The sequence below is a fragment of the Tamandua tetradactyla genome, chromosome 6 (assembly GCF_023851605.1).
Source record: "Tamandua tetradactyla isolate mTamTet1 chromosome 6, mTamTet1.pri, whole genome shotgun sequence".
NCBI lineage: Eukaryota > Metazoa > Chordata > Mammalia > Pilosa > Myrmecophagidae > Tamandua > Tamandua tetradactyla.
Window position 1 is genome coordinate 119,099,058 of NC_135332.1, and position 17,955 is coordinate 119,117,012.

Consider the following 17,955-nt stretch of genomic DNA (forward strand, 5'->3'; position numbering starts at 1 on the left):
GGTCCCAGTTCATCCCCAGGAGTCATGTCCCATGTTTTCAGGGATTTACATGTCTGGGAGTTCTATGGTAGTATTTTAAAATAGCTACCATATTTATATTATGGTATACAATATGCCATATATATACCATATATATGCTTTTATATATATGCTATATAAAAATAGTATTTTAAAATCATCACTTGAAGAGTGTTTTTTTAAAGGGATTCTTGTTAGGTCACTACAGGTAAGTTATTTCAAACTATGCTTTAGAGCCTCTTTGACTTAAATAGGTTTGCTAATAAAAGTAAAGGCAGTTACATTTCCCTGATGTCACACATGAAGATAAAGTTGGCTATGCCAAACTATCAGCTCTTGAACAAACATAGTTTTTTAAATTAAAGTGGAATTTAAGATTGATGAAATGAAGGATTTCAAAACCAACATTGAAGAATGATTTGTTAAGTAAAAATCTTAATTGTGAAAGCTATGCTCCCAGATTTTGAAAATCATTTGATTTTGAAATCAGATGCTTTCCAGTTTGTACAGCAGCTTCAAATTCTGTGGTCCTAAAGCTACAACAGGTCACTCATTTGATGATAGTTGTAGAGAAATCTTAAAACTCAAATAATTTCTTTTGGAAAACTTTTTTTAATCAACTCCGTTGAGGCATAATTGCCATGCAATAAACTTTGTCCATTTCAAATGCACAATTCAGTGAGTTTAAACAATGAATGCATCTTTAAAAACATTCCACTGATCAAAATGCAGAACATTTATCCTCACTCTGAAAACCTCCTGAGCCTCGCAGTGGTTCAACTCCCTGGGTATTTGGACATGGGCAATGACCCATCTGATTTTGTTGATCACTATAGATGAGTTTGCATTTTCTAGAAATTTATAGAAATAGGTTCCTATGATGAATATTCAATGTGCCTGGCTTCTTTCACCCAGCATAATGATTTTGAAATACATCCATGTTGTAGTCTGGTTCACTAGTTCCTTCCTTTTCATTGCTGGACAGCATTCCCTTTTGTGATAGATCACATTCCTTTTATCCATTCACCTGTGGATAGATATTTGGATTGTTCCCAGCTTTGGCTAGTGTGAAGAAGGCTCCTATGAACATTTATATGCAAGACTTTGCGTAGCATATGCTCTCATTTCTCTTGGGTAGGAACCTGGGAGTGGAATGGCTGAGTCTTACAGTAAGCATATTTTTAGTAGTTTAAGCAACTGCAAAGCAGTTTTCCAAACTTCTTACAATTTTACATTTTCATCAGCTAAGCATGAGCATTCCAAAGGTTCTATGGCTCGCCAACAATCAATATTCACATTTTTAAAAACCATTCTACTGATCATGAATTGGCACCTCATCGTGGTTTTTATTTGTATTCCTGAATTAGTAATGATTTTGAGCATGTTTTCACTTCCTTATTGGCCATTCATATATCTTTTACAATCGAGTGTCTGTTCAAATCTTTTGCCAAATGTATTTGGTTGTTTTCTTCTGAGCGTTCTTTACATATTCAGGATGCAAGTTCTGTGCCCTACATGTTTTGTGAATATTTTCTTCTAGTCTATGGCTTGTCTTTCTATTTGCTTAATGATTCTTCAAAGAACAGAAGCTTCTAATTTTGATAAAGTCCAATTTATGATTTTTTATGGTTCCTTTTACTTTGTGCCCTGCCTCAGAAAATTTTGCCTCTCCCACCATAGTCAAAAATATTTTCACCTATGTTTTTCTTTTGTATATTTTATAGTTTTGGCTTTTACATATAGGTCCATGATCAATTTTAAGTCCATTTTAGTGAATGGTATGATATGTGTTAATTTTTTTTAATCTAGTATAGCTATCCCATGTTCTAACACCATTTATTGAAAATATTTTCCATTCCTTCTTGCATTGCCTGGTAACTTTTTGAAAATCAGTTGTTAGTCTGTGTGTGGTTCTCTTTCTGGGCTCTCTATATTGTTAATTGATATCTCTTTGTATATGTTCATCCTTTTGCCAGTACCGCAGTCTTGAAAACTGTAGTTCTACAGTAAGTCTTGAAATCAGATAGGGGAAGTCTTCCATCTTTGTTTCTTTTTTAAAAACTTGCTCTGGCTATTTTAGATTATTTGCTTTTCCAGTATCAGTTTGTCAGTTACTTCAACAATAACTTACTGAAAATTTTTGTTGGGATTGCTTGGTTCTACACATGAATTTTTCTCTTTGTTTAGGTCTTTAATTTGCTTCAGTCATATTTTGTACCAGTACAGAGGTCGTGCACATCTCTTATTAAATTTATTTTATAAACATTTCATGGCTTTTGCTGTTTCTGTAAATGGAACCATTTTACTTTCATTTTCTAGTGGTTTGCTGCTAGTTTATAAAAATACAGTTGATTATTTCAAACATTTTTATTGTGACATATAACATATATACAAAAAAGCAGGGTGGACCACAGTGACTCAACAGGCAGAGTTCTCGCCTGCCATGCCAAAGACCTGGGTTTGATTCCTGGTGCCTGCCCATGCAAAAAAAAAAAGCAATGCAATGCATTTCAAAGTATAACAAGTAGTTATAGTACAGATTTCAGAGTTTGGTATGGGTTACAGTTCCACAATTTTTGTTTTTTCTTTCTACCTGCTCCAAGACACTGGAGATTACAAGTAATATCAGTATAATGATTCAGCTGTCATACTCATTTGTTCTTTTCTATTATAACTCCTCCTTCTTTGGTTGTTCTCCCAATCTTTAAAGGTATTTGGGCTATGCCCATTCAAACTTTTTCATGTTGGAAAGGGGCATTGATAATATAGAATAGTGGGGATGGAACTAGTTGATGTTCTTAGAGAGGCTGGCCCCTTTGGGTTTTAGGACTTATCTGGAGGTTGTAGGTTTCTTTTTTTTTAACTGTCAGATTTTTTTAATATGTAAACTCATCCAAAGCTTAAAACTACCATGGGGAATCGTAGGGATCCCAATAATCAGTGAGTAGGATAACTATATCTCCATAATATTCACAGGCTAATTGCATGTCCACTCAGAACTCTCCAGGGGGGAACATATGAGGTAATGATCCGCACGGCCAACTTCCTCTGTCTTTGCCTTTCCCATCACAGGCATCATGTGACACAGAGAAGTAGTGGAAAGTGCCAGATCCTGAGACAAAATCAGAGTTAAAGGCAAATGTTTAACCAGTCACGGTCAAATCCAAACAGTCAAATATTCAACATTTCTGAGGAACCTCAGTTTCGCATCCAGTGAACATTTTCACATTGTTGTTTGCTGCCACATACAAAGTAGATACACATTTTTGAGTGGTGATTTATCACTAGAAGATCTGAGTTAGGAAACAGAAAGAAAATTACATGTATCAATGTACTAAAACAAACATAAAAAACTGTTGGTGAAAAAGGAGCCAGGTGTCAATTTCCAATGGGCGGAACGTTCTCATGGAGGTACTGTAAGGCCAAGTCTGTCCACTTCATTTCTTGTTCTTTAACAGATTCTGTGGTGCCACCATTGTCCTGTTCAGGTTCAGGAAGCTCATTTAGTGGTATTGCAACGTCCTCATAGGGCAGCTTGTCTTCTCGCCAAGCATCATCAATCAAATCCAAGATCCTTCCATCTCTCTGTACCTCACTGTCCATTCTCCTGTAGTTCTGATCTTGTCAGATCGGTACCAGGTTCGCCGTGGCACCCGGTTGTAGGTTTCTTGAAAGTAATCTTAGTATGTGAAACTTTTGGAGAATCTCAGATAGAGCCCTGGGTACTCTTTAGGGTTAAAAGGAATGGTTTTGGATGGGGTTGGGAAACCCTGGTAATTAAAAATATCTAGCTAAAGCTTGGATAAGAGTAGCCTCCAGAATAGCCTCTCAACTCTATTTGGACTCTTAGTAACTGATACCTTATTTTGTCACATTTCTTCCCCCCGTTTTTGTCAGGAAGAAGTTGTCAATCTCATGGTGCCAGGCCCAAGCTTATCCTTGGTACTCAAGTCCCACATTGGCAAAGAGACTTTCATCCCTGGTTATCATGTCCCATGTAGGGGGCAGGGTAATGGTTTTCTTTGCAGAGTTGGCTTAGAGAGAGAGAGGCCACATCTGAGCAACAAAAGAGGTTTTCTGGAAGTAACACTAAGACATAACTGTAGGTAGGCTTAGCTTCTCTGCTACAGAAATAAACATCATAAGCGCAAGCCTTCAAGATCAAGGGTACCCTTGATCTTGAAGATTCCCTTGACATTGTCGTCTAGATCTGCAGTTCCCTTATAGCTAATGAAATTGAGCATCTCTTCATGTGCTTTTGTAGCCATCTGCATTTGCTCTTAGGAAAAATATCTATTCATGTCTTTAGCTGATTTTATAATTAGGTTGTTCTTTTGTTATTGAGTTGTATGATTTATTTATGTACACAGGCTATCAAACCTTTATCTGAGACATGATTTCCAACTATTTTTTTCCCTTTGAGTTGGCTGTCTCTTTACCTTTTTGACAAAGTCTTTTGAGGTATGACACGTTTGATTTTGAGGAGTTACCATTTATCTATATTTTCTTTCTTTGCCTGTGCTTTGGTATAAACTTTAAGAAGCTACCACCAATAATCTTAAGATGTTTCCCTATATTTTCTTCTAGGAGTTTATGATACTGACTTTTATACTTAGGTCTTCGATCCACTTTAAGTTAATTTTTGCATAGGGTGTAAAGAAAGGGTCCTCTCTCATTCTTTTGACTATTGATTCCAATTCTCCAATGCCCATTTATTGAAAAGACTAATCTGTCCCAGTTCAGTGGATTTGAGCACGTCATCTCCACAGATTTGTAGCCTATCTCTGTATTCTTGATTGGATTCCATAGGTCAATACTTCTGTCTTTGTGCCACTACTATGCTGTTTTGAATTTGGCTTTATAATAAGCTTTAAAATAAGAAAGTGTTATTCCTCTCACTTCGCTCTTTTTTAGAATATTTTTTAGCTATTAGAACTCTCCTTTCCCTTCCAAATAAATTTGATAGCTAGCTATTCAGTCTTCAAAGTAGATTGTTAAGAGTTGATTGATATTGTTAGATTAATTGGGGTAGAATTAATATCTTAACTACATTTAACCTTCCTATCAGTGAGCATGAATGTCTTTTCACCTATTTAGATTTGCTTTCATTTTTTAAAATACAGTTTGTAGTTTTGTGTGTACAGGTCCTTTACAAAATCCCTTGTTAAGTTTATTCCTAGATACTTAATTCTTCTAGTTGTTATTTTGAATGGAATTTTTCCCCTTAATTATCTCCTCAGTTAGGTTATTGCTTGTATATAGAAATATTATTGATTTTTGTACAATCTTGTATCCTGCCACTTTGCTGAAATTGTTTATTAGCTCAAGACGCGTTGCCATAGATTTCTTAGGATTTTCCAAATATAGTATCATGTCATTTGCAAGTAATGAAAATTTTACTTCTTCCTTTTTGATTTGGATGTACTTTGTTTTTCCTGCTTGTTTGCTCTAGCTAGAACTTCTAGCATTGAGTAACAGTGGTGACAGAAGGCATCTTTGTCTCATTCCAGATCTTAGAGGGAATGCTTTCAGTCTCCTACCATTGAGTACAATATTGGCTATGGGTTTTTCGTATGTGCCCTTTATGATATTGAGGAAGTGTCCTTCAACTCCTATCTGTTTTTATCAGAAAAGAATGCTGAATTTTGCCCAATGATTTTTCAGCATAAATCAAAATGATCATGTGATTTTCCTCTGATTTGTTATGTGTTGTATTATATTGATTGATTTTTCTTGTGTTGAATCAACTTGCATTCCTGGTATAAATCACACTTGGTCATGATATATAATTCTTTTAATGTGCTGTTGGATTCTATTTGCTAGTATTTTGTTGAGACTTTTTGCATCTATATACATTAAGGAGATAGGCCTTAGTTTTCCTTTCTTATGCATCTTCACCCAGTTTTGGTATTAGAGTAATGTTAGCCTCATAAAATGAGTTAGGTAGTGTTCCTTTTTCCTCAATTTTTTGGAAGAGTTTGAGCAGGATTGGTATTAGTTCTATTGGGAATGTTTGATAAAATTCCCCTGTGAAGCCATCTGGCCCTGGGCTTTTCTTTATAGGAAGATTTTTAATGACTGATTAAATCTCTTACTTGTAATTGGTGTGTTGAGATCTTCTGTTTCTTCCCAAGTCAGTGTAGGTCATTTGTGTGTTTCTAGGAATTTGTCCATTTCATCTCATTTGTTGGTGTATAATTGTTCTTAGTATCACTTATGATTTTTAAAATTTCTTCAGGGTCCATGGTAATGACCCCCCTCTGATTTCTGATTTTGTTTATTTATATCCTCTCTTTCTCTCACTCTCTCTTTTTTTCCTTTGTTAGCCTAGCTAGGTGTCCATTGACTTTACTGATTTTCTTAAAGAACTAACTTTTGGTTGTATTGACTCTATTATTTTATTGTTCTCCAAATAATTTATTTCTGCTTTACTTTTTGCTATTTCTCTTCTGTTTGCTTTGGAGTTAGTTTGCTGTTCTTTCTCTCATTCTACCAGGTGAGCAGTTAAGTCCTCAATTTTTGCTTTTTCTTCTTTTTTTAACATAGGCATTTAGGGCAATAAATTTCCCTCTCAGCACTACCTTTGCTGCATCCCATAAGTTCTGATATACTGTATTCTCATTTTCGTTAGTTTGCAAATATTTACAAATTTTTCTAGCATTTTTTTCTGTGTCCCACTAGTTGTTAAAGAGTGTGTTATTTAATCTTCATATATTTGTGAATGTTCTGGCTCTTTGGTGGTTATTGATTTCCAACTTCATTCCATTGTGATCAGAGAAAGTGTTTTGAATAATTTCAATCTTTTTAAATGTATTGAGGTCTGCTTTGTGCCCCGGCATATGATCTCTCCTGGGGAATGTTCCATGAGCACTAGAGGAAAATGTATATCCTGGTGTTTTGGGGTGTAACTCTCTGTATATGGCTGTTATGTCTAATTAATTCAACACATTGCTTAGCTTCTCTATTTCCTTGTTGAATCTCTATCTGGTTGTTCTGTCCACCAGAGAATAGAGTGGCTTATTGAATTCTCCCACTGTTATTGTAGAAAGGTCTATTGCTCCCTTTAATTTTGCCAATGTTTGTCTTATGTACTTCGAACCTCCTTTACCGGGTGTATAAACATTTATGATTGTTATTTCTTCTTGAAGAATTGCCCCTTTTATTAACATATAGTGTCATTCCTTGTCTATTATGACATCTTTGCATTTAAAGTACATTTTATCTGATATTAGTATAACTACTCCTGCTTTCTGTTGATTACATGGAGCATCTTTTTCTATCCTTTCACTTTCAATCTATTTGTATCCTTGGGTCTAAGATGAGTCTCTTGTAAGCAGCATATAGATGGATTATATTTCTTAATTAATTCTGCCAATCTGTGTCTTTTAATTGGGCGGTTCACTCCTCTAACATTCAAAGCTATTACTGGAAAGGCATTTCTTGAATCTACCATCTTGTCCTTTGGTTTTTATTTGTCAGGTCTATATATTCTTTTCCCTCTTTCTCTTTTTACCTTAAGTTACTCTTACTGGTAACCTTCAATTCTCTGCCCTCCTCCAGCCCTTCCTGTCTTTTGTGTTTTCACCTGACAGAACTTCCTTCAGTATTTCTTGTAAGGCCAGTCTCTTGTTGACACATACTTTCAGCCATTGACTGTTTGTGAAAATTTAAATTTCTCCCTCACTTTTTTTTAATTGTGAAAAATAACATATATCCAAAAAAGCAAGAAAATTTCAGAGCACACCACAATTAGTTATAGAACAGATTTCAGAATTTGGTGTGAGTTACAGTTCCACAATTTTAGGTATTTCCTTCTGACAGCTCCAACGCTGGAGACCAAAAGAAATATCAATATAATGGTTCAGGAGGCATACTCATTTGTTAAACCCTGTCTTCTCTTTTATAACCCCACCTTCTCCTTTGATCTTTTTTTTTGGGGGGGGAGGGTGTATGGTCCAGAAATCGAAGCCTGGTCTCCCACATGTAAGGTGAGCATTCTACCACTGAACCATCTGTGATCTTTTTTTAAACTATTTATTTTTCTATTAATATATATTATATATTCCAATACCATGTAATCATCTAAAGTGTACAATCAGCGGTTCACAATATCATCATATAGCTGAGCATTTATTATCACAATTGACTTTTTTCTTTTTTTGTGAAAAATAACATATATACAAGAAAGCAAAAAGTTTCAAAGCACATCACAACAATTAGTTGTAGAACGGATTTCAAAGTTTGGTATGGGTTACAATTCAGCAGTTTTAGGTTTTTACTTCTAGCCACGGTAAGATATTGGAGACTAAAAGAAATATCAATATGTTGATTCAAGAATCATACTATTTGTTAAACCCTACTTTCTCTATATAATTCTACCATCACCTTTGATCTTTGTCCCACTCCTTAGGAATATTTAGGCTATGCCCATTCTAACTTTTTCATGTTGGAAGGAGCTGTTGATAATATGGGATAGAGGGATGGAACTATTTGATGTTCTGAATAGGCAGGCCCCTCTGCATTTCTGGACTTATCTGGTCCAGGGACCCATCTGGAAGTTGTATGTTTCTGAAAATTGCCTTAATGCACGCAAGCTTTGTAAAATCTTATATAACACCCTAGGTGCTCTTTCGGATTGGCAGGAATGGTTTTTGTTGAGGATTGGCAAGTTATGGTAAGTAGTAAGGTCTAACTGAGGTATGCAATAAAAGTGTCCTCCCTGAGTGGCCTCTTGACTCTGTTTGAATTCTATCACCCACTGATACTTTATTTGTTATGCTTCTTTTCTCCCTTTTGATTAGGATGGCATTATTGATCCCACGGTGCCAGGACCAGGTTCATCCCTGGGAGTCATCTCCCATGCCACCAGGGAGACTTTCACCCTTGGACATCATGTCCCATATAGGAGCGAGGGCATTGATTTCACTTGCAGCGTTGGGTTTGAGAGAGTGAGGCCACATCTGAGCAACAAAAGCAGTCCTCCAGCAGTAACTCTTAGGCATGCCTATAGGTAGGCTAAGCTTCTCCGCTACCTACATAAGCTTGATAAGAGCAAGCCTCAAGATCAAGGGCTTGGCCTATTGATTTAAACATCCCTAATATCTGACACAGTTCCAGGGGGTTCCCTGGTGGCAAACTTTAATAGTTTACACACACACACACACACACACACACACATACACACACACACACACACATACACACAGTTTTGGTTTTTTCTTTGTCAGGTTTTGATATTGGGGCTTTGCTGACCTGGTAAAGTAAAACTAGTTGAGCAAATCAGCACTTGTATTTAGGATTCAGCACTGAAAAAGGTGGAAAATTCACAATTACCATTGCCAGAAAGAGCTATTTATGACTTTCTTTTCTTAGGCTCCCAATGTAGCTTCATCCTATATCTCATATGGGCTTTTATTCCTGAACCTTGGCTAAACTCCTTGGGCTTAATCTACTGACTTCAAAAATATTGGGTGGTTGCATTATCTGTCTATCTCCTTATTACTATAGTAATGGGTTATATATCTTATTTGGAATTAACTTGCTGAGTACCTGTCTACTCAACTCCATTCTTCAAACCACATATAACTGTGCTAAAAATCATCAGCTGAACAAATACCAAGAAGAAGTTATCTCATTTAAGAAACATTCCTATTAGTGAAGTAAAGCAAGTGTTCTTTCTTGTGACCAAAGAACTCACCAAAAACTGAATTTATGTAGACATATTAACACCAACCATTTATTTATAAATTTCAGATATCATAATTTTGACCATAATTATTTTGACTCTCTTTTTTGCCTGGTATTAAGATGAGAAAAAGTTAAACTTCTCTTATATTAAGTCATATTAATATTTTCAATGTCCATTAATAGAAAGAATAAATAAAATACTAGATGTTCTAGTTTGCTAACTGCCGGAATGCAATATACCAGAAACAGAATGGCTTTTAAAAAGGGGAACTTAATAAGTTGCTAGTTTATAGTTTAAGGCTGAGAAAATGTCCCAGTTAAAGCAAGTCTATAGAAATGTCCAATCTAAGGCATCCATGGAAAGATACTTTGGTTCAAGAAGGCCGATGAAGTTCAGGGTCTCTCTCTAATGAGAAGGCATATGGCAAACACAGTCAGGGTTTATCTCCCAGCTGAAAGGGCACATGGCGAATATGGCATCATCTGCTAGTTTTCTCTCCTGGCTTCTTGTTTCATGAAGCTCCCCGGGAGGTGTTTTCCTTCTTCATTTCCAAAGGTCACTGGTGGATGTCTCTGCTTTGTGGTGCTGCAGCATTCTCTGCTCTCTCCGAATCTCCTTCATTCTCCAAAATGTTTCCTTTTTTATAGGACTCCAGAAGCTTATCAAGGTTCCACCAAATGGGTGGAGACATGCTGTCACCTAATCCAGTTTAACAACCACTCTTGATTAAATCACATCTCCAGGAAGAAGATCTGATTACAGTTTCATTGAATAGGGATTATTCTGCCTTTACGAAATGGGATTTTGCTTAAAACATGGCTTTTCTAGGGTTCATACATCCTTTCAAACCAGCACACTAGATTATCATAAAATATAAATAAAGATAAAACTAGTCGAGCAGTGTTTCCTTCTAAAAGAATTTTTGTAAAATTGTTATTTGGTATTTTTAAATATAAATAATTAGTTCTCAAGTCAATGGTAACTAGAAATAGCAAGACAGATGTAATGGATGGGCTTTACAGCCATCTCAAGAGTTGGAAATTTTGCTTAAATATAAACAGCTTTGAAGTCCAACACCAGAGATTCACCCCTTTCACCATTCCCTCACCTTCTTCTTTCATCCTTCTTTCTTTCTCCCCAATTCTTTCATTTAATACACATATGGAATGAAGCATTAGTTGAATGTTTTGTTTTTAAAAATGTTTTACTAGTTGAATGTTTTATTTAAGGGAGTGAAGCTATTCAATACTTAGCCTTGTATATATAATTCTATACAACCTGAAGGAGCCTTATGTGAGGTCCTCAAATCATACACACTAGTGTTTTATGCAGAAAGTGGTACTTATTAAAAATGAACATTTTTATTTAAGAATTTCCTATAGTCTGGACTTATTCTTCTCTTAATATTTACCTTACAGTATAACATAAGGGTTGGAAGAAAAATAGACATCGCGATGGTCACCAACTTCAGTATGTTCAACCCTTCATCTGCAGAAAACTCTATTCCTCTACTGAGAAGAACATTTTTGTATTCTTAGGGATATAATAATGATAATAATATGAATAATTTCAGCTAATATTTATTAAATTTTTGTTATGTCTTTGACATTGATATATAGTAATGTAATCCTTACAATATCCCTTTGAAGTAGATATTATTATATCCATTTTTATGATGACAAAATATAATAGAGAGGTTAAGTGACTTGCCTAAGTCACATAGCTGTAAGTTGCAGAGTTAGGATGATGCTTTCAACATGTAGACAGTAACTTCTTCTGCATAGAACAGTGATATTTAAGACTTTCTTCCCAACTCACATAAATACACTAACATGGAGAATAGTTATAAAATTTTGAGGAACATTGTCCTGTTTTTCTGTTTTTCCATCATCAGGTCTACTATTTGTGAGTAAGTATTTGGTTTCAAGTGATAGAAACTTAATTCAAACTGTCTTAAGCAAAATGTGACTTTGCTGATTCATGAAACTGGGTAAAAATCTTAAATTGGCCATAGACTTAAAATACAACCACCACAACAAAAAACAGGCAGAATCATGGTGTCAGGGCCAGGTATCAGGGTTTCAGAGACAATTTTTTATCTTTTTCCTCTCCCCACCTCCGTTTCTCCTCAGCATTAAATGTTTTTCCTCCCCTACTGTATTTTTTCTGCTCTCTACTAAATTGTCACCTCTTCAGAGAAGACTTTCCTAACAACCTAACCATATATAATACCTTCACATGCCACTTATAGTCCCAGCATTTTTAGTCCCTTCATTGACTTTATTTCTCAGCACTTCTTGCCATCTGATACATTAAATTTTTATTTGATATATATTTTAATGAAATGTCAGTCCATATAGAATGTCAGTTTCACAAAAGTAACAACTCTGTTTTGTTCATTACTGGATCCCCAGACCTTGGCATATATTAAGTACTCAATAAATATAAGTTGCCTAAATGAATGTATATGCCCCCTCTCTCATGATGAAAAGTTTTCACAATTCTGGTATTTCTGGGTCTTTGACTAAATATCATCATAATAACAGAATTCTGATATTTCTGTGTTTGGCTAAATATCATCATAATAATGTGACATCCCCTATCACTCCATCCAATATATTTTTATTTTCTATTTTATTTTATTTTTGCATGGGCAGGCACCGGGAATCAAACCCAGGTCTCCGGCATGGCAGGCGAGAACTCTACTTGCTGAGCCACCGTGGCCTGCCCCATCTGATAAATTTTTAATGTTGGATTTAATCTCTCCTGCATATAGGCATTGTTCCCAGATGGTGGTCCCTTAAGTGTCAGATTTAGTAACCCTAGAGAAGCAGAACTTTGCTCTCCTAGTGTCCATATCTTTCAGGAAAGATCTTTGATTCGCTCATATGCTGCATTATCTACTGTTGTGCAGTGACACATCACCATGAATTTAGCAGCTTAAAACATACATTTATTCTTTAGGTCTAGAATCCAGGCATGGCTTTGTTGGATCTTTTTCTTCAGGTCAAGAGGGTTTAGTCAAGGAAATAGCCAGGGTAGAGGTGTTATCTGAACATTCGGCTGAGAAGGATCCACTTTGAAGCTCACATGCTTGTTGTTAGCATTCAGTTCTTTGCATTCTGCTGGACTGAGAGCCTCAGTTTCTTGCCAGCTATCTGCAGGAGGCCACTCTCAGTTTCTTGCCCCATGGGCTTCAGATTATGGTGGCTTACTTCATCAAAGCCAGCAAGGGAGACCATCAAAAGAAAGTTTCTAGCAAGATAGAATTTAGAATCTTTTGTTAAAAAGTCATGGATGTGAGTTCCCATTATCTTTGCCATTCTATTAGTTAGAAGTGAGTCCCAGCTCCTGCACACACTCAAGGGGAGGGGATTATGTAGGCAGTGGGGACTGAATGGGGGCCACCATTTGGACCATCACAACCTTCCTTGAGGATAAGGGGGATTTCGGTCTGTGACTGCTTAAACATGAGTCAACTACCCCACTCTTGGGACCATAAAAGCAGCAATGTTACCCAAGGAAGAGGAGTAGAAGAGTTTGCTGGAAGGAGAAATGGTTATCCCAAACACCCTACAAATCCTGAAGCATAAATGAGGTCTTATCTATTTTTTCCAAAACTAATTTTAGTTATATCTATTTTTATAAATCATATTTTAAATTCCTATAAGAATTATTATCTGAAGCTGTTGTCTTGAATCTATGCTTTACCACCTGACCACAAATTTGTGAATTTTAGATTGGAAAGCATAACTTAAATCAGTCCTCAAATGCTTGAATTGATCAAAATATGTGGTTATGAATATCTACTTGCATTAATCTCAGAGAATGGCTCTTTCTAGACCAAGAGTTTTTTTTTTTTCCCAGTAAATACAGAGTGCTGGCAATTAAATCATCATACAGTAAAGTCATATATTTTTGCTTCTCTTTTTTTAAACTTCGGGGAAAAAACATTTGGGGAAAAAAAGATTCTGTGATTCTGTTCAAGGAGCTTTCTTGTATATCTCATTTATTTATTACTGAAAGTCTTGTAAACAAATGAGGCATTTGCCTTTTTATCAAAGAAGAAACTGTAATTGAAGGAACCATGGATGCATGTGAGCCAGCACGGATAACTTAGAAGGAACTGCCAGAAATGTTGGGGGTGGGGGGTGGATCAAATGTACATATCATTGAAGACAAGAGAAGGATGTATATTCAGAAAGGAAGCCGGATCACCTTTGTAACATGTAAACTAAGAGCCCTGATAATATTCCAGCAGAAAAGATTTTAGTAGCATTTACCAACAAGGAGTATATCCATAATGTTCATAAGAAGATGGTTTCAGTAAAGTGATAATGGCAAAAGACAATAAGGAGTGTCTTAAGAAGCAAGTAGATGGTGAAAAACTGGGTAGAATGACTGGAGATTTCAGGAAATTTTGCTATGAAGGGGAGAAAGCAGACAAGGGAAGATAATTGGAGGAAGAAAATGTTGGTATTTGTTTGCATTGTTGTTTGTTTAATGAGTGTGTGTTTTTAAAGTAGGAGAAGGCCAAGCACCTAAAACTTTGAATGAAAGGTAAACAGAGAGAGGTTAAAGATATGGGAAATAAATGATCCCTAGTTCCTGGGAAGGGAGGGTGGGATGTGATTCAGATTTTAATCAGAAAAAAGACAAATATGCTTTGAGAGCCTAGCAAATATTTTCTCACTTTCCATAGACATGGCCAGAAAATTATTTTTTTCTGACCTAGTTCATCTATTATTACCCCAGAGGTTCTTTTAAACGAACCAAAATGTTAAATGAGGTATAGGAATAACATTGTGTTTTGGTGAGTTGACAATTCTGCTTAAATAGATGAACTATTAAGGGAAGAAATGCCAGGAGGTGATAATTACTTGAGGAACATTTCCAGGTCAGTTCTTGTTATAATGTACTTATTTTAAGTGGAAAATAATATGAACAGCAGGATGTGGGAGACAAGTCAGAAGGTCATAATGAGATTACCCAGAACACTTTGATAATTTAAACCAACTTCAAACCTTACTACAATTCTGTGCTGGTTTAAAAGGATGTAGGCCCCCTAAAAAAGTCATGTTTTAATCAAAATCCCATTTCATAAAGGTGGAATAATCCCTATTTAATACTGAATGTTTGAAACTGTAATCAGATCATCTCCCTGGAGATGTGATTTAATTAAGAGTGGTTGTTGAAATGGATTAGGTGATGACATGTCTCCACTCATTTGGGTGGGTCTTGATAAGTTTCTGGAGTCCTATAAAAAAGGAAACATTTTGGAGAATGAAGGAGATTCGGAGAGAGCAGAGAATGCTGCAGCACCACGAAGCAGAGAGTCCACGAGCCAACGATGTTTGGAGATGAAGAAGGAAAATGCCTCCTGGGGAGCTTCATGAAACCAGAAGCCAGGAGAGAAAGCTAGCAGATGACGCCGTGTTCACCATGTGGCCTTCCAGATGAGAGAGCGACTCTGACTGTGTTTGCCATGTGCCCTTCCACTTGAGAGAGAAACCCTGAACTTCATTGGCCTTCTTAACCAAGGTATCTTTCCCTGGGTGCCTTAGATTGGACAGTTCTACAGACTTCTATGGACATTTTCTCGGCCTTAGATGTCCGCGACTTCTCACTCAGCGTCAAGCCCCCGGCCGGCGGGTGAGACAATGAGGAGAGACAGAGAGACGCAGACAAATCCGCGCTGGTGAGAAACACAGGTCCAAGACACGTAGCAGTTGTAAGCACAGACCTTTACTGGAGTTAAGCTTGCATTCTCTGTTACAGGTTCCGCGCGGGCGAAATATCCCGCGGGGGAGCGACCTCTATGCGGCCGTCAGGCACGGCTCCCTGTGGGTCGTCTCCGCCCACCCCGTCCGGGTAACCTCTTATATACTGTGCCCAAACCCAATAGGTTAGTGCCACGTATACAGAGGTGATTGGAAGATAGGGTTGGTGGGCGTGTGCGTCATTTGCAGAAGCAGGATGTGAGCGCCATCTTGGCTCACTCGATGGGCGGGGGGAACTCTAGAGCAGGCTGCAGCGTGTCCACTAGGCCAAACCCGGAAAGCGGCTCTCTACATCTCCCCCTTTTTGTTTTTATAAGAGGCATGGTCCGTAGACCGTATTCTTGTACCCAGTGTCTCTATTGATGATGGTGCTCCCGTGGGCCTGAGTGGCTCACAACATAGTTTGGTGCTTTGGGGAGTCTGGACTAGGCTCGCGTCATCACACGACGGAGCCTCTGGCACCGACCAGAATGCTCACCTCATATAGAGACCGGAGAGTCCGTGAACTGGATACCACGTGACTCCTCCCTGCAGTGCTTCGCCTCGCAACTGGGTCAAGCGGGGATTATGAGAGCGACAGCCAGGGCATAGGAAACGCTGCGGAGGCCTCGGTGCAACGGCTAGAGCCAAGCCCAGTCTGGCCAGGACTGCGGCCGCAGCTCCACCGTCGAGGCGGCTAGGCGCGCAAAATTAACAGCCTCTGGTGCCTAGCTAAACACGGGTAGTGGCCAGGGAGCCTGCAACAAACCTTGCTGACAAGAGCTTTGCCCCAGGTGATTCAGACGGGCTATCTATCGAGGAGGGACGCACACCCACATTTGACTGGGAAGACATAGCTAACATGGTAGAAACACGTAGTTGCTGCTGTGTCTGGAACAAGCGTTCTAACAAACATTTAACAGTGACTAAGCCCACTAATAGTCCCACTGCCACGAGAATCCAAGTAGTCAAATTGGGCCAAGAGAACCATGAGGTGACTCGGTTCCACAGACTTTGTACAGTCTCGCCCAGTTTGGAAAGGTCGAAGGCAACGGGGGTTATTAAAACTGGTCCCCCTTCTAAACAATCGAAGGGTGACCGGCGTTTTCGTTGCTATCTCGTCAGTCGCCGTCGTCATCAGCAGAGTTGGAGACCGGATCTGATGGTTCAGGTTGAAGGCTTGTTGGTTTTTTAGGCAACAGCTCCGTGGCCTCCTCGGGCGATGTCACGGTTCTCACCAGTCTTTCCGGAACCCACACTGGTTGACGTCCTGGCTCCTGGGGAAAAACACAAACAGAGCCTCTGGCCCAGCTGAGCACTGGGTCAGGGCCTTGCCATTGTCCTGACAGGACATCCTTCCAACGGACTAGACCTCTATGTGGAGGACTCGGAGTAGTGTGCTGAAGAGCAGGTGTCATTCCTAGTGAATTTTCATTTAAAAAATTATATGTAAATAAGGCTACAGACAGTTGAGCCTTTGGGGACAGGCCGTGACCTATTCCCCCTTTCTGTTTCTTTAGTAAGTCTTTGATGTCTAAGATAAAAATAGACCAATGCTCTGGCAGAGCTGAGAGAAGGGGCAACCCCATCTGAACAGGTCCTAAGGACTCCATGCAATTATTAATGGCTCTTAAATCATGTAACAATCTCCATCTGCCTGATTTTTTCTTTATGACAAATACGGGTGTGTTCCAAGGCGATGTGGAGGGAATGATATGGCTCTCTTTTAGCTGTATAGACACTAGAGTATGCAATGCTGAGAGTTTTTCCTGTGATAATGGCCACTGAGGCACCCACACCGGGGTACTGGTCTTCCATTTTAGTTTTATAGGTGTGGGTGGGAATCTCCCCTCAGTGGCCCCTAGGAAAAACCCAGGCCTCGTCTGTCAGAATTGGAGACAGCTTGTATAGACCTTGCGCGCCCGTGCAATGAGGCTCCTAAGCCTTTGCCGGGGACATATCCCATTCCTTTTAACAAGCGCTTAGAAGTTGGAGAGCAGCCACTGTAATTACCTGATTCGGCCACCAGAGGGAGCCCGTGGTGAGGGTTTTTGGCGAGATCACCAAAACCATTCACCGGAAACTGTTGCATCCCCGGGGGCGCAGCAGCAGACGGTCGCGTGGGTGAGATAGGAGGCCCCTCCCAATCGATCAACGGAGGTGCGTCTGCCCCATTGGTCTCATCGCCATCTGACTCTGAGTCAGAGCTGTCTGAACTGGCGTTTGACTCCGGCGGCTTGCCTTTACGGGAGCCGTCCGCAGACGAAACTGACTGAGTTTCTTGGAGCGCGTGCCGTGCCTGCAGCAGGGCGGAAGACGGACTGAGGCCTGAAGTAGACTCTGCCTCAGGGCAAGCACGGACGGTTTCCCAGATAGGGACCAGGATCGGGTCCATACAAAGGCCCGTCCGGCGCGCCCGTTCTATGTCATTACCAAGTTTCAGCCGAGAAGGCAGGCTGAGGCTCCCGGAGTGGGCGAACCAAAGGGCAA

The 17,955-nt window shown here is 38.8% G+C and overlaps 1 protein-coding gene and 1 pseudogene across 1 annotated transcript; one reads left to right on the plus strand and one right to left on the minus strand.

Annotated features, from left to right (window-relative positions):
• Positions 1-3,141: 3,141 nt before the first annotated feature.
• Positions 3,142-3,668, minus strand: LOC143686314 (anaphase-promoting complex subunit 13). Its single transcript, XM_077163215.1, has one exon. The coding sequence runs from the start codon at positions 3,619-3,621 to the stop codon at positions 3,397-3,399; it is 225 nt and encodes a 74-aa protein (XP_077019330.1). The 5' UTR covers positions 3,622-3,668; the 3' UTR covers positions 3,142-3,396.
• Positions 3,669-8,662: 4,994 nt separating this feature from the next.
• Positions 8,663-9,725, plus strand: LOC143686816 (phosphatidylinositol N-acetylglucosaminyltransferase subunit P pseudogene; annotated as a pseudogene).
• Positions 9,726-17,955: the final 8,230 nt, after the last annotated feature.

Bases quoted from the DNA above. Each gene is read 5' to 3' on its own strand.
- LOC143686314 (XM_077163215.1), bottom strand. From the start codon at position 3,621: ATGGACAGTGAGGTACAGAGAGATGGAAGGATCTTGGATTTGATTGAT.